Source organism: Lissotriton vulgaris, chromosome 7, assembly GCF_964263255.1.
Source record: "Lissotriton vulgaris chromosome 7, aLisVul1.2, whole genome shotgun sequence".
NCBI lineage: Eukaryota > Metazoa > Chordata > Amphibia > Caudata > Salamandridae > Lissotriton > Lissotriton vulgaris.
In genome coordinates, this window is record NC_141695.1 from 674599989 (window position 1) to 674617110 (window position 17122).

Genomic DNA, 17122 nt, shown 5'->3' on the forward strand with positions numbered 1-17122 from the left:
CCACCAGCTGACCATCTTCCCCCCGTCAACACCCTTAACGCCTGGATGCCAATCTCCACTGAGGACACCATCCGCCTGATGAACTCCATCCACTCTGGATCCCCCACAGACCCATGCCCTCACCACATCTTCAACAAAGCAGACTCCGTCATAGCTCCGCACCTCCGAGACGTCATCAACTGCTCCTTCAACTCCGCTACCTTCCCAGAAGACTGGAAACACGCTGAACTCACCGCCCTTCTGAAAAAACCAACAGCAGACCCCACCGAACTCAAAAACTACCGCCCCATTTCGCTTCTTCCATTCCCGGCCAAAGTCATCGAGAAAGCCGTCAACAACCAACTCGCCGCCTTCCTCGAAGCCAACAACTCCCTCGACCCCTCACAATCTGGCTTCCGAGCCAAACACAGCACTGAGACCGCCCTCATCGCAGCAACAGACGACATTCGAACTCTGCTGGACAATGGAGACACAGTCGCCCTCATCCTCCTCGACCTCTCTGCAGCCTTCGACACAGTCTGCCACAGCACCCTTTTACAACGCCTCAGAGACATCGGAATCCAAGGAAAGGCACTGGATTGGATCACTTCGTTCCTCACCGGAAGAACCCAGAGAGTCCGCCTCCCACCTTTCAAGTCCGAGGCCACCGAAGTCATCTGCGGCGTTCCACAAGGATCCTCACTCAGTCCCACCCTCTTCAACGTATACATGAGCCCCCTCGCAGCCATCGCCCGCCAACACAACCTCAACATCATCTCTTACGCGGATGACACTCAACTGATCCTATCTCTCACCAAGGACCCCAGCACCGCCAAAACCAACCTACACGAAGGAATGAAAGAAGTCGCCGAATGGATGAAACAAAGCCGTCTGAAACTGAACTCAGACAAAACAGAAGTCCTCATCTTAGGTAAATCCCCCTCTGCATGGGACAACTCCTGGTGGCCGGAAGCCCTCGGAAATGCACCCATCCCGACAGACCACGCACGGAACCTTGGCGTCATCCTGGATTCTTCACTCTCAATGAACAAACAAGTCAGCGCCGTATCCTCTTCCTGCTTTAACATTCTTCGCATGCTCAGAAAAACATTTCGCTGGATCCCCTCCGAAACAAGGAAAACAGTCACCCACGCTCTAGTCACGAGCCGACTGGACTACGGAAACACCCTCTACGCAGGTACCACCGCTAAACTCCGGAAGAAACTACAACGAATCCAAAACGCCTCAGCCAGGCTCATACTAGACATCCCACGCAACGAACACATCTCTGGTCACCTTAAAGACCTCCACTGGCTACCCGTCGATAAGAGGATTACCTTCCGACTGCTTACCCACGCACACAAATCACTCTACGACATCGGACCAGATTGCCTCAACTCTCGACTGTCCTTTTACACCCCCTCCCGACAACTTCGCTCTTCCAACCAAGCCTTCGCCACTGTACCTCTCATCAACAAGACCACCATGGGAGGCAGATCCTTCTCATACCTGGCTGCCAAAACATGGAACTCACTCCCCGCTTACCTTCGCCTCACCCAGAATCACCTAGCGTTCAGAAAGCAGCTTAAAACGTGGATATTTGACAAATAATCCTCCTCCCCTCCTAAGCGCCTTGAAACCCTCTGGGTACGTAGTGCGCTATATAAATGCTATGACTTGACTTGACTTGACTTGACATCACCAAGAAGTATCCCGTGTCTCTGTTTGCCAAGACTGGGGAACTCGAAGGCATCAGGCGTTCTCCCTGACGCCGCTGGGTTCTGAAACCCGGTCCTTCAGTTATTATGCGTGAATAACTAAAACCGTTGCATACATTAAATAATCTTTAAAAACAACAATCCACTGTTGCAAAGGTGTGATCAGTTTTAAAATGGTTAACTTATTTCAAAGAAATTAACTAGTTTTCAAACAGTCCAAATTGTATCTTACATAAAGCCGTATAAAATGTGGTTACTGTTTCAGTCAGGTTAAAAAAGTCTATCTCCTATAGGATATGTTATTGAGCAATCCGCCCTCAGATTCGTTGCTTCTCATTGGGGTTCCCTCGCCCCTGAAATTGTTCGAGCAGTAAAAACGGCTTCAAGATGTCACTGGAGAAGTGGTGCTGATGTTCTGTTTAAGTTATTAAGGGTAATTTTCTAAGCGGACTAGATTAGTTCCGGGGACCATCATACGGTGATTGTACAAGGGCAGTAGAGATACGTTTTTTAGCCTCTGTTCAGTGAGATCAAGGAATTTTATAAAGCAGCAGTTCAACTGTGCTAGGGTTGGATTGAAGCACAAGATTACCGCCTGTCTGCAGGACCTGATACCGTGTTGGTTGAAGGATGGTTTTAGTAAAGTTTTCCTAAGGTCTTTTAACTTGTCACAGATACAAATGATGTGAATAAGGGTCTCAACTCCACAAGCACATAGCCTGCATTACTGGTCTCCTCCTCTACGCTCCCAATGTGGTAAAAATGGGCTGATTGAGCCAACTCCCAAACGAAGTTTCAGAAATGTTTCTTTAGTTGTTATCTTTATTCCTGCACTTAGGTAAGATTGAAGTTTACCAGCTTCGTAGTTGTTGAGCACAACCCATCCATGGGCTCGTTTTGACAGTGCTTCGTTGTCCTCTACAATAGATTTAAGTCCTTCCTTGTCCTGTCTAGATGTACCTAAGTGTACCTAGCATGTGAATAGGTGCGAAAGAGCCTAAGAGCGAAGAATCCAGCTAGAATGTATTCAAACCCCATTACCTGATTAATGAGAGAGTGGGACTTCGTCCTGGACTCTAATTGGACACCACGCAAGGGATAGTCAGACCACTGTCAGCTGGAGCAATTGCATGTCTGAGCCACAGCGTCTCTGGTCAGTGTGTCGGCGTGAAGTCTCGGTCCCTCTTCCTTACTGATAGCAAGAGGTGCAGTATTTATACAGTCCATGTGCGTGTGTTAGCTATTGTTTAGTATGAGGATGATGTTGGGGATTAAACCTTGTGCGTGGATAGGAGAGGTGAAGTATACCCCCGGGTATAGTTCTCATAAATTATTAATATGCGTTAAGGATGATGTCAATATCGATTGGGAAGAACCCTCCCTCAGCATGGAAGTAGGTGAAAGGTTTAGTCCATAAAAGGCGTCAATCCTTATAAGGTGTTCAGTCCTTAAAAGGCAGTATGTCCTTATTAGGAGTTATGACCTTATAAGGCTCGTTCAGGTGAAATGAAGGGGAGATTATGTAGGGAAGGTGTATGATGTTCCCCGGACCTATATTAGGGTACCAATATGAAATATAACACTGATAGCTCTAGGTGTTTGATATGTACGAGAGATTAACTGTGTGTCCAGTGTCCATGCACATATGTCAGAAAATGGGGAAATAGCTCCAGCTGGATATATGTGTCCATGCACAGCCAGCTCCTGTGAGCGCGCTCCCATCCAGTCATTGATGTGTCTGTCGTTATAGTTGTCTGTGGAATTGGGTCTATGAAAGGCCGTCCTAGTAAGAGATTCTTGGGGTTCCACCATTGCATACAGTGGCAATCTAGAATGCTGATCAACATTAGATACTCTAACTGACCCTCCAATTGAGACCATTGTTACGTTAAGCATTGTTGTAGAGGGCGCACATTGAGTCTAGCATGAGGTACTACGCTTATGCATAATGCCATGGTCCCTAGGAGATGCATAACTGTTCTCACTTATATCTGTTTATGAGGCTGAAAGTGTGGAATCAGCATTTTGAAAATTTGTATCCTTGCTGCATTTGGGTAAGCCACTCCTTTGTGACAATTTAGGATGGCTCCTAAGTAAGGCTGTATCTTGAGAGGGTGCAGGTGTGATTCAACTGTATTGACTGTAAAGCCCAACTAGCGTAGTAGGTTTATATGTGTTTATGTGTGTTGCAATCATTTGTGATATGTGTTGCTGTTGATAAACCAGTAGTCCAGATAGGGAAAAACGTGTAGGTTTGACTCCGTAAGTGGGCTGCCGCTCCTGCCAAACAATTGGTATAAAATGCTTGGGGCTGTGGTGATCCTGAACAGAAGCACTTTGAACTGAAAGTGTTGTTTGTTGAAAGCAAAACTGAGGTATTGCCTGTGTGCTGGGTGAACTGTAATGTGAAAATATGCATCTTTTAGATCTAATGCAGTCATGAAGTCTCCCTGTTGCAGAAGTGGTATGATGTCCTGGAGAGTGACCATATGAAAATGTTCTGAAAAAATGTACCTGTTTAGAGGTCTGGAATGGGTCTTAGAGCTCCGTACCTTTTGGGAAAAAAAAATGTGCCCTGTTGCTGAAATGACACTAACTCGTTCTACTGCTCCTTTGTTTAGTAGATCTCGAACTTCCTCTTTTTGCAGTTTTAGATGGTCTGTTCACATTCTGTGGGTGCAGGGTGGAATGTTTGGAGGTGTTGAAGTGAGCTCCAGACAATAACCATGTTGGAAAATATACCACACCCATTGAGCAGGTGTGATATTTATCCATGCGGGAGGAAACTGCTGTAGTTTTCCTCCGACAGGTGTTCTACCTCTACCTCTGCCTATATGATTGTTTCCCTTGTAGGATCCCTTATAATATCTTCTAGGAGAGGATGCTTGATTTTGTGTTTTATTATAAGAGGTAAATGTCTCAGTGGAGGTTGTTTTAGATCCTCCACGATAGTTGGAGCGACAAAAGGAGCCTCATTGTGATTGTGTTTTGAGGGCTCCCATTGCTTTTGCTGTTTCATTATCTTTTTTTATCTTTTCTAGGAGAGTATACACCTGTGCCCCAAAAAGGTGTTTTCCATCGAAGGTGAGGGCTAACAAGTTCTGCTGAACTTCTGGCTTGAAGCCAGATATCCTTACCTAAGCCTGTCATCTCAGTATAAGGCTGGAATTAATACCCCTAGCAGCTGTGTCAGCTGCATCCAGGGCACCTCTTATATTTATATTAGAGATATGTTTCCCATCTGATGTAATTTGGTACGCCCCTTTTAATGTTATTCTAGGAGGTGCTGTAGTGTCTCCTCCATAGCGCCCTATCATAGCGTGACAAGAGACCAATGGAGTTGGAAATTCTCCACTAGCTGGCTGATTGTGCTACTACCCTTTTACCAGCAGCTTCTAGTAGAGGAGCTTCAACAGTTGGGTGACCGTTTACCCGCTTACAAGCAGTGGCCACCACTAAAGAGTCTGGTATGAGTTGACTTTTAAAGTATTTAGGGTCTGCTGTTCTATTTCTTATCAACCCTAGGAGTAATAGTCCTCGATCTGACTGGGTTGTTAAAAATGTCTGTGGTGTGTCTGAGCATTCCTTTAAGCACTGGACTATATTGCATGGAAAGTTGAGAAAAAGAGAGAGTTTCAAAAGAAAGTCATCTTTTAATGTTTGAGTGTGCAGTGTCACTTTATGAAATGTAGCCACCCTACTTATAAAGGTCATAGTAAGTTGTGGTGTCATCAGGAGCTGAGGGTTTTGATGGATAAAGGTCTGGATCAATATTATCCAGTGGATCTGGGTCATATGCCCCCCGGTCATCTTGAGGTGTAAAGGAATGTAGTGAGCCTTCTGGTTACAATACAGGGTCATGAAATGATTCCTGTTGTGGTGATGGAGTCTCTACACCAGGGATTGGAGGAGGGCTAATGCAGAGTGGGCTAGTAATCTTGTCCTCTTCTTTTTTTGTAGCAATAGGGAGATCTATTGCCACTTCAAAATGCTCTCTGTTCCACTGGATTCAAGCTAGTCTGGCTGATGAGGGATGACACCCCTAAATCGGTTCCAGGATTCTTGTTTCGGGTCCGGGGGGGAGCTTGCCTGGTAGTTCGGGCTGAACTGTTCCCATGGGGAGCAGGGTTAAAACTGATTTGCATATGGCTGGTTCCAAACTGGGGTGGCGTGTTGAGCAAAGAAATCGATGGATTATACCCAGATCTGTGACTGAGGGTGAATGTTTAATTTGCTCAGCATTCCGTTCATCATTTGTTCTCTTTTTTACTTGGATCCATTTCTATGACAGAAATGAGGTGCACAATTTTAAGAACTGGTTAAAGTTAGCCAAAGCAACACCTGGGTTTGCTCTTCGATAGGAGGATGACCTTAGGAATGTTGCATTTAAATACTGGACCAACTCCATCAACATTCAAAACATGAATAGTAAAGGGAACCTGTTATTGGAAATTTAATTTAAGGTAAGGTTTGGACTTCTTTTTAAAAAAAAGAATTGTTTTAAAAAATGGAGTGAGCTTGAGATATTGATATATTCAGGGGAGAATTAACTGAATATTTTCAGTTACTGCCGTTGTCAATTTACAGCAAATTGCAAATCCGAACAGTATGCTGTGCGAAGAAATGGGAAGATTATCAGCGGTGTGTTAAATTGCATGTTTTTTTATGTAATGCATTAATGGACTGCTTTGCAGAATTGATAATGTTTTGTATTTCTAGAAGACAGCACCTATCAATTCTTACAGAAAATGTGGGATACTTGAAAAACTTGGCATTCTGGGGAATTCAGAAACGGGATGTATTTTTTACTTTAACAATGATGAAAAGTGAACCCCTCACTCTAGTTTTCAGTTAAAAAGACCCCCTGGCTGGCAGTGGCGGATGGTGACTTTTGAAAGTAGCGAGTGTGAACTGTGTCTCCTCAAAGCAGAAGAAACAAAAACACGGTCACTAGAAAGCAAGAAAGAAGTATTTTGCTTTCTTTCTTGTCTTCTAGTGACAGCGTCGTTTTTGTTTATTTTGCTTTATCGACCAGCTGCTGAGTAAGATTAACGTAGGAGGCAGAATGGTCGACGAGGAAAATAACAAATGGTGGCTGCAAACACTGCTAACTTACATGCTGCAGTCACTGCGGACTTGCTAATTGTGTCTGCCCTGCGCACACAGTGGTCAACAGGTGTCTCTCTCGGCGGCAGTGCTCTCATTTTCCCTTCCTCGCTGCTTGCACGGTTTTGTCATCTGTGCAGTGCAAAGGGAGTTAGGGGAGAGAGAGAGACGCTGCCGCTTGAGCCCGGACCGTGGGAGTATAGGTCAGCCTTTAAAACCAATCCTGATGCTGCTCTCATACTGTTTATAACAGTAAAGAGCATGAAAGCAGCACCAAGATTGGTTTGGTCAGGCAAATCCTACACTCCATGGGAGACTGGGGAGCTGCATCTGTGTTCCCCCCCGTCTTCTAATACAGCATGGATTTGAGAGGCTTCATGTGCGTATCTCAGGCTGGACACGCCAAATCAACTGCCCAACCAGACATGCGCACTTCTGATACATTCACCCTGTTCAATGCAGTCTCTACTCTACCATCTTTAGCCCTGTCCTCAAAGACACCACCTGACCCGGCACAATAGAAAGAGCACCGTGGTCAGGCTTTGGAAACCGGGAGAATAAACTAGTGTTTATTAATTATTAATACATGTGTGGCTCCGAGCAGGGCCGGGCAAAAACTCTATCGCCCTCACAGAGAAACTGCCCCTGCTGGCTGGTAATTTTCTCACCCTAGGAAACCAGATAGCTCTTGCATCTAAAAACACCGGCAATACCAAAAGGATTTCCCCCCTCGGTTATATTTTTTTGTGTTTGAAAACGTGCTCATTGTTGGCGAACAAAGGCGACCTCATAGAGATTGCAGATCGTGAGCGAAAGAGGTTGGTGAATAAATATCTGCATTGTTGACTGGGGTTGCTGTAATATGGAGGGAGCGTATCTCTTTCCTTATTTGAAATTAATTTATTATTTACTAAAGTAGCTGGCGGATACTTTAAATCAAGATTAGGCCTGTGAAGAGATAAGAGTGGGAAAGACTTTCCGAAGCATAGGAGCTGCCCGTTTAGGTTTATTATTACAAGCATTGGCAAAGCCCCTGTGTCTGGATTTTATGTGCTAACACATACAAACACAGACATGCCCAAATGCTCATAGACTACTTATACCATGTCACTGTGCAAAGTGCCTATTTCTGTGCCTACCATGTCTGTATCTTACTTTGCGTTCCCAAGTCTGTAGTGCAGCAGAATGGCGTATCACTGCAGGTCTGGGGAATAAAAAACAATAGTGGCAGGGGATTTAAAAATGAAACCGATATAGGAGACTTAGAAAAAAGACTGGTCGCAGAGAGATATAGAACAAATAGCTTGTGCTTATGCACCTCTTTGCAAGCATTGAACAATAAAGGCAGACCTGTTAACTTTCTCAAAGCTTGTTGTCAACATGTTTCAGTAGATGAGATGAACAGCTTTATAACTTAAGAACCCCCAGTAAAACATCTTATGCTGCCAGGTGGGAGGTAAAAGATGTTCATTCTCAGTGGTCTAGATGTTGGATTTGTAATCTTCACAGTGAGGCACTGAAACACGAAGAAGCTTATGGAGTTAATCAGCATGTGTTTAATGGACAGGGTCCTTGTTGATAAAAGGCAAAATACACCCAGCCTACTAGTTTTTTTTGCTTTGTTGAGATGGACAATGTTGTATTCGAACAGTAAAATAATGATAAGGAGTATTAGCAGAGCTTGGTTTGGTTGTGTGCAATAGTGCCAAGGACAACAGGGTACTCCACCACAAAGGCCAAACTGATAGTCCACCAGCCCCTATTCGGTTGAACCATCATGTTACTAATGGCCGAAGCAACACTGGTTCCGGGGACAGAAACCGTGCACCTACAACCAGATGGGCATTGGTGTAGATCCTTCAGACATGCCACTCCCTTTGGGCACCATTTAGGAAGGATATACTTTTTTTTCTGTTCAGCATCAGCAGGAAAAGCCTGGTGATCTAGTCCGACAGAAAAAATTTAAATAACCTCACACATCCCGGAGGGAGCTTCCAGGGAGTCAGAGTCATTAGTGTTTTTTATTGTTCAAAAGCAATCTACTGCTTTGGAACTTTGTTTTGGAAAATTAAAAAAGTTCACTGACTGGCCGCATAAAATATTGTCACCACTAGAAACCAAAGCAGCCTCAGTAAACTTTCAGTGCCTTCAATGCAGCCGCCATGATGGCTACTCCTCTGCAGGGAAAGAGCTCCACCAGCCAGGCAGAGATCTCTAAATAATGAGTGCTGTAGTCCACCAGGACAGCAAACCATATGCCTCTGGTGCCCTGGAGGAATGGAGAATATCAGGGCAGAAATGAAAGATGCAGACCACATTTCAAAAGGGCAAATATGACATGATATCTAAGCGATGAGTCACTAGGTTAAGAGGAGGTGGTTCTCCTGAAGCTGCTTGATCTTTAATTGTATTTAGCACATGCAGCTCCGTACATTGTGCTAAGAGAATGCTTTGTGGAATCTGTCATCACAAAAAATGTGTGTGTGTGGTGTGCATTAGAGGTAATGCTCTGAAGCATAGGTAGGCTGATCAGGAGTATGTGTGCGTTGCATTAGGCATTACGGGGGGTAGTAGAGGTGTCCTTGGAAGGACAGCACCTACTTGCAGAGATTCAGAGTGTGGTTTGCAGACTTGGGAATATCTCATGTAGGTAATCCAACATTAGTCAGATGCCATGTAGTTGATTTTAGAGTTTAAGAAGTGACTTGTACTTTGGTCAGAAAGGACATTAGTGAAATATGAGGCAAGTAATCATACCACCCAGGTGAACCATGCATAAACAGGGTGTAGTCTTCTCTGGAGAGAAGTCACTTTGTGTATTTGTGGTTTGGTGTATAGACTGAAAGCTTGGTGAACCTTGACTGGACCGAGAGGGTGGATGGCACAGGAGGCTGTAAAGAGGGGTGTTAGTGCCCAATTCAGGGCTGTAGGTTTGGTTCTTGACAGTATTGTGTTCTTTGTTAATGTAGAAATACCTCTGTTCCAAGTTATGAGCGAGACCCCATTGATTTATTCCAGCAATACATTGTCTGAATTAAGTCATGGAGGGGCACGTGGGTCATAATGAGGAGATGGGGGAGAAGAAGATGTGAGCTAGTAGTGTTGTGTCTAGAAAAGATATTCGTAGCCATAATAAAAAATATTCCCAGTCTTCAAGGTACGAACCAATGAGATGAAGACACGGAGGCTGACATCAGAGGATTGGATCATGAACTTCGACCTGCAATATAGAGTGATCTGTAAAACACATTTCTGAATATGGTAATATAGTATAGTATTGTTTACTGTAATGGGTTTTTGTGTACTTTGAAAAAAATTAACAAAAGCATACTGTATTGGTGTAGAAGTCTTTCATTTGGAAAAAATCCAAAACAAAAGTCAGTCCTCATAGAGCCCAGTCTCAAACTGGGGAATCTGTCAATGATTAAAGTTGTCATGCTATTACATTTGAGGGTCATTTTGTAAAGGCAAAAGGTAAATAGGATCTCTGAGGTGCTGTTGCATGCATCATGGAGCTTGAGCTGATGAAGCTCTCCTTGATTTTGGTTTAATGGCCATACACTATCCCTCCAAAAACATGCAGGTTATTGATCTTGAGAAGCAGATTCGCAATGGGAAAGGTGCAATATGCAGCCAAGTATTAAAACTCAGGACACAGAGAACGTGAAAGACAGATGTCACAATCTGTGTTATCAGCATTAATTCACAACTAGTGGTAATTGCGTTAAAAAATCCCCCTCAGTGTAATATTAGCTGGAGAGAGGACACACAACTTACAAGTAGGAGGTAAAATGCATTCAAGTACAAAACCACTATTAGTACAGCATCAAAAGGAGTGTGCGAGCACTTTTAAGAGCAAAAATGCACCTACACTGCAGTGGATGAAGGATTCACTTAACAGTCGATGCAATGGAATGAAAATCACTCTTTAGGTAGGCAGACTAACAAACAGAAGAGCAAATAGTTAATGATGAGTTAAAAATACTCATCTGCACTGGTCGAAAATGTGATTGGCACTTGATTCAAGCAACAGCTGAGGAGGGTGACCCAAACTCCATCCATGTGTATGTTTTTGGTGTTGATTACATGAGCCCTGATGGAACGCTAACATTTGAAGTACTCATACCTAAATACTTGCAAATTGATAAAGAAGTCAGCGTAACTGGCTAAGTCAAGGTTGTAAATAAATAGCGTCATCATAAAACAAACTAGAATAAAAAACACTTCAGACTTACTTTCACTTTGAGCTCCTGAGATGTAAGCTCATCAAAAGCACCGGAAATATTTTCGATTTTATCAAAAAGTGTTGAGTTTCGACATCTCAGATTTTCCTGCAAAACACAACATAGAAATTATTCAGAAAAGGAAGAAAATAAGTACAATTTATACGTAGCACACACCAGAACAGTCTAGCAACCCATTCACATGGGAAAATAAAAGAAACATATTTTGCCTTAAGATACAGGCTCGAATGAACATTTTTTTATTGTTAAAATGTTGTTATTTATACATCACACACCCAAATTTGAATTACCTTTTACCTGAGCTACAAACATGGATCTCTGCCTTAACTGTGAATAGTTTTCAATTCTTTTAGTGTTACACTTCCTCATCACAGTTCTCCGATGCAAAGGTAGCCCGCTGTGTAGACAGAGAGGCTAGCAATTAAACCTTCATCCCTTTTATTTTAAAAATAAAAATGTGAAAAATCCAACTCGCCTCAAATTTTAGGAATCGCCTAAAGCACATGTGAGGAAACAGTAACAAAGATATGCGTAGCGCCAAAACTGCCCACTTTAAGGATCTGCCTGATATGGCCAAAAAAGACCAAAAAACTTGTTCGAAATCATCAAACAACAAGTGAACCACTCTCCCAGTTAACTCTCGGCACTCAAGGACTCACTCCCATGTAGTGAGGAGTTCCCTGCACACGTTATGGAAAAGACAAGAAAGATCGAACTAGAACTGCAACTCGCTTTTGGTGACATGCTGAATTCAGCCCAATCCTGTCCCCCTGCAAGGCGAGCTCTCTTCTTGCAGGATCGGTAGATTATACTCCAAAAAATGATGCATCATGGAATACCTTCATACTACCGGACGATGCAGAGCTGCTCAACATCATAACTTCATTGAAGCCTTGAAATCATTTCAAGTATCCTGTGCCCACCAAGTTCTTCAAATAGCTTACCTCTTCCATTTTCTGGTCTAGATTGTGCATGAATCTCTTGTGCGGAGTGCATCAAGATCGGCCAAGTCACCCCATCCCAAAAAAGCCAAATACAAACTTTAGCCAGACTACTTGAGAAGTACACAACTCTGCAATCACATTGAACAGTTTCACCTCCTAGACCAATATCAATCGGACTTCAGACCTAAACACGGTACTGAATCTGCTCTAACACACATTGTTGATGATGCCTTAGACTTCTCGACCAGAACGAACCTTGCCTACTTATACTGCTTGATCTTGACACGGTCAAACATGACAACTTGATTAACCTTCTTCAAAAAAGCATGGGCTTATAGGGGACAGTCTTAAATTGGTTTGCTTGGTTCCTCCAAAATAGAATGCAAAGAATCAAAGTCAACCCAACCATTCTTACAACAAGCCAGTCTCAACTGGCATTCCGCAACGATCCACACTTTCCCCCACACTATTCAACTTGTACATGGAACATCTCACCGAAATTCTGAAATGCACAAACATACACTATTACTTGTAAGCCAAGGATACCCAATTGTACATGAAAATGGCTTTACCAGACAACAACAATATTCCTAACTCTGCTCTTCTGAAAACTCAACAGTGGCTATCTCCAATTCACCTTCTGCTAAAAACTCTCAAGACAGAATTCCTCCTGCATGCACAGCACAATCATCTTGCCCCTAAGATTAGCTCAAACAACTAACAGCCTTCAATTGCACACCACACATTGTTAACTCAACTAGATTATTAGGCATAACCTTTGACAAATTCCTGAATATGCAAGAACACCTTAGGTCAACAACTAGAGGAGCCAATCACCAACTCCACACTTTAAGGAAAATCAAACCGTTCCTGCCGCCTACGGACATGCAACTTGCAGTACAATACCTAGTTATCTCCCATTAAGACTACAGAATCGTGACCATAGCAGGTTTGCCCAAAGCTAAACTGGCCCATTTAAGGGCCACTCTGAACTCTGCTGCCAGGCAAATCACGGGATCAAGAAAAAGTGGTCGCAACACACCAGATCTAATCCAACTCAACTGGCTTTCTCTCGATGCATGCATCCTATTGTTCATGTGAGGCTGCAGCTATATTGGATTGGGTTAATACATTTGACTCCGGTGCAGTTTATGGTGAACTCCTTCAGCTGCTGTACATTTAAAGTAGACATATTTTCTTGAACATTGGCACTTGACACACAATTGCTTGAATGTCTGTTTGGGATAATATTCTTTGAAATTACTTAGCTTAAATTTATGTATGTACTTATATGAAAGCATATACTCCATGTAACAGCACAATGGTTGAACTGTTCATTTACTTCACCATTTTTGTGAGGCTTCTTACTCTGTTTTTTTCCTGCTATTGATAATTTCAGCACACGTACTTTACCCAAGAATCCTATTGCTTCACTAAATATTTTTATTACTTGTGTTTCCCTTCGGGCATGCATTAACTACCATACAAAGGGCTTTAGATCTGTTCCACGATTTCCTTGGGGAGTCAGAGTTGTTATGTTCAGAGGTTGCATATACCACCTGTTATTGTGTAGATAGGGCACTGTTAGCTAGCCAGGACTAAGGCCAATATATCCTGATGGTGTGCATGGACTCAAGTCTCGCACATTTTTTGTGTTTATGTAGTCCAAATTTGCACAGTTTTACTGAGAAAGTATGAACCGTAGGGCAGAATCATCTTAGGACATATGTTCTATACTTGGAATACTCATGTTGAATGTATGCAATTCAGATTACAGAACATTGGGAGCTGTTAAACTAGCAGGGTGTAGAGAAAGTCTACAGATGAGACTAAACCATATTCTACAATCTGTTCCCATTTTGGGTTCTAACACTACAAAGCATCTCCAACAGCACTAACAGCTGCAGGTATGCTACTATAGGTCGTGCCCAACTTTGCCCATTCAGCAATTTCTGACAATTCTGATCTAAAAGAAAATGTTCAAGCTAATTCTCTTGGACTACACGGATAGGCAGCAATCTCCAAGTCCAGCCACAAATTTTCACCTGGATTTAATTCACCCTCTGACACAGTGACTATAGGGCATTTACCTTGTTGCCCTTTAGAATAGTGCTTTAACCCCTTCGATGCTCATGACGAGCTCAGCTCGTCATGAGGCACGGTTGAGTTGTGCTGATGACGAGCTGAGCTCGTCATGAACAATGGTAAATCAGGGAATGCAGCACCGGGGGAGAATACCTCTAGCAGCCAAGGTGTTAAGCACTGCCCATCTTTCTACATGGCTCCTTTTACTGTCCGTCGTAAATGGCTGCTTTTCTTTGGTTAATATGCCCAGTAGACCCTCCTTTTTAGGTTGAAGCCTCCATTGCAGGGCATGGCCCTGCTGGAGGCAAAGACTTATTGTGAACAGGAGAATGTCAGTACTGCGTGAAAACACGCCCCCTTTATCCATTGGCAGGCCTCTGGAAACGGAGGCCTGCCATTGGAAAAAGCTCCTGTTTAGCAGATTTGTCTGCTCTTGATTCCGCCTCTCGAGGACTCCATGGCCTGCCTTACGGTAGCAAGACAATATTTTCAGAAATAATGCCTTGGCAACCATGAGGCAGGTCAGGGAGTCCTGGAGGGGCGGGATTCAGTATCCGTTTCCGCCCCTTTTATTTTATTTTATTGTTTTGTTTATGCCGTCATTCCAGCACGTTCCTGGGCGGTGGAGGAGGTAGGGTAGAAACGGTGCTTGTTTATTTTGTGTGCGTGGGTCATTGTTGCCTCGTTCTCCTTGCTGAAAAGGAGGCATTGCAGTGGATGGACCCTCATTGTTGATAGATGCTTGTTTTCTTTCTGCTGTCTGTGGTACAATAGCAGCGTTGACGGAAATACAGTTAATCATTGTAATAGCCTGCTCACCAACTGAATATTAACATGGTGGTATCGTTTTGTAGCACGTGAACATTAATTGAGTCGCGCCAGATTACGAGTTATAGCTCCTGGGGCATAACATCACTCTCACTCTATACGGGCAACTCTCTCGCGGTGCACAGCTTGCCTCGCCCTGTTTTCAGTTGGTTATATTTTAACTGAGTGACGTATGCCGAATTCCGGTAAATTCACACTCCGAGCATTTACCAGAATGGCGACTCACATCCGAAGACTAACAGGAGGTCAGTGATAACTTTGGCAGTGCAACATTCTGTTGTGATTACACACCTTGTGCGGGGTGTGGGTATGTAAGGGAGCATATGAAAGGTGCAGAGAAACCGCTTCTCACGGAGAACAATGTGAACGTGGCTTTCTTTCTTCAGAGGATCTTTCCCGATTGCAGACCAAATACGCATTAGCAAAGCCAGTGGGACTCTGTTGTAGAGAAATGTTGGACCTCTCAATAGATTTTCTTCCAGGCACGAGCCAACAAACTAGTGCGGCCTCGTCACGTTTTTAAAATGTTTTAGAATGTTTTGAGAAGCGGGTTTGTTAAGGGCAAGCAGTGGGGTGGATGGGAGGAGGGTCTGAGGTGTGTGGATGATAGAAGCACATAGTGCAAGGTTGAGGTGAGTCTGTGAGCTAGAGACACATGAATGGACGAGAGTATGGGAGAGGGCAGCACATGTGCAAGAGAGGGCAACATGAGCTGAGATGGAGGAGGCTAAAAGCAAACGGGTGACAGCGATGCGGGGGGTACAGAAACTTACAGGCGAGAGAGGGCACTTCAGTGCGGGTGAGAGAGCGACAGGGATTGGAGGGGTTTGGGTGATGGAATAAGCACATGAGCGACACGTGCGCTCATGGACTGCTCCAAGAAATGAGTATTGGCACGGCCAAAAGGTTTCGCCATTTAAACCTTATACGTGTGTAGCAATGCAGTGACAGCACATAATTATTACACTGATATATTGGCACTTGTGTTTCATTTTTATCGGCCTTCGCATCTGCTCCAGACATGCTGAACCGAATCAAGAACGGTGGAGTGCCAATGCTCGTTTAACAAGAATATCCCTAATGATGAGAATGTATATACCCATACTGTTTTTCCCCCTCCCCCTGCTTTCGCAGATTCATGCAAATTGATTCATTTTCTTGTTTTATCTTACACTTTCCTGCTCATTTGGTTTTACTGCCTGTTTTATGCTCCTCCCTGCCCCGCTCCATGTGTGATTATTTCTATTGAATAAATACCAACCTAATCACGTGGATAAACAACTTCGCTGGACTGCAAATAGTATGGCGGATAATTGCGGTGATGTTTGAATCGGCAATAAAAACATCCAGTCGGTAAGCGGCTCTTGAATTACTTGAACACAGGCACGGATATACTAAATAAGAAGTGTAGCATTCTCGGTTAGGATTCACTTTCATTTCTGAGAGCACTCAGCACTCTTTATTATGCGCACGCAAATATGGCAGTAACAGTTATCGTGAAAAACTTCGCGGGAAGGCTGACTCACAAAAACTAAAAGCTTGGTTAACATTCAATTTTACTTCGGAGAGAACTCAGCTTTCTTTAGTATGTATATGCAAACACTGTAATAACAGTCAACGTGAGCACCTTCGCGAGATGGCGATTAAAATGGGGCAAGCATTCGGCTCTGTTAAAGTGGGAATTATAAAATCTCATTGGAAAAACGACAATAATGATTTCAAATACGGGCATGGATAGCATGCGGAAAAGTTCAACCACCATTCACTTTCATTGGTAAGAGCACTCACAATTTTCATGATGTGCATGCTAATACAGGCATCAGTCTACACTTTAAATGCCCAAGTTCAGAAAAGATCTTTTGAATAGGAGAATCTCTGCTCCAGGTATGATTAACTTTACGAGATACACACTTGAGTTGAAAAGACACAAGTGGGAGCACAGCAACCAGTTTACAAAAACTCATGTTGAGATAATTGTTTTTTGAATGATTTGAATTTTGAGCATTATAGCTGTTATTACTCGCCTAACACCACCCTTGTCACGGACTCTCACTGGGCCCTCCCATTGTTGTTTTCAATCAACCCCACCCTCCCATTGTTGTTTTCAATCAACCCCACCCTCCCATTGTTGTTTTCAATCAACCCCACCCTCCCATTGTTGTTTTCAATCACTCCCACTATCCTGTCCTTTTCAATTTCCCCCCACCCTCCTATCGTT

General features: G+C 43.5%; 1 protein-coding gene across 3 annotated transcripts in view; it reads right to left on the reverse strand.

Annotated features, from left to right (window-relative positions):
- TRIM25 (tripartite motif containing 25) overlaps positions 1 to 17122 on the reverse strand; it is a 461778-nt gene that overhangs the window by 338068 nt on the left and 106588 nt on the right. For all 3 annotated transcript variants that reach the window (XM_086930876.1, XM_086930874.1, XM_086930875.1), the window contains exon 2: positions 11039 to 11134. In XM_086930876.1, coding sequence (XP_086787002.1) covers positions 11039 to 11134 — 96 coding nt within the window. The remainder of the gene's footprint in view (positions 1 to 11038; positions 11135 to 17122) is intronic.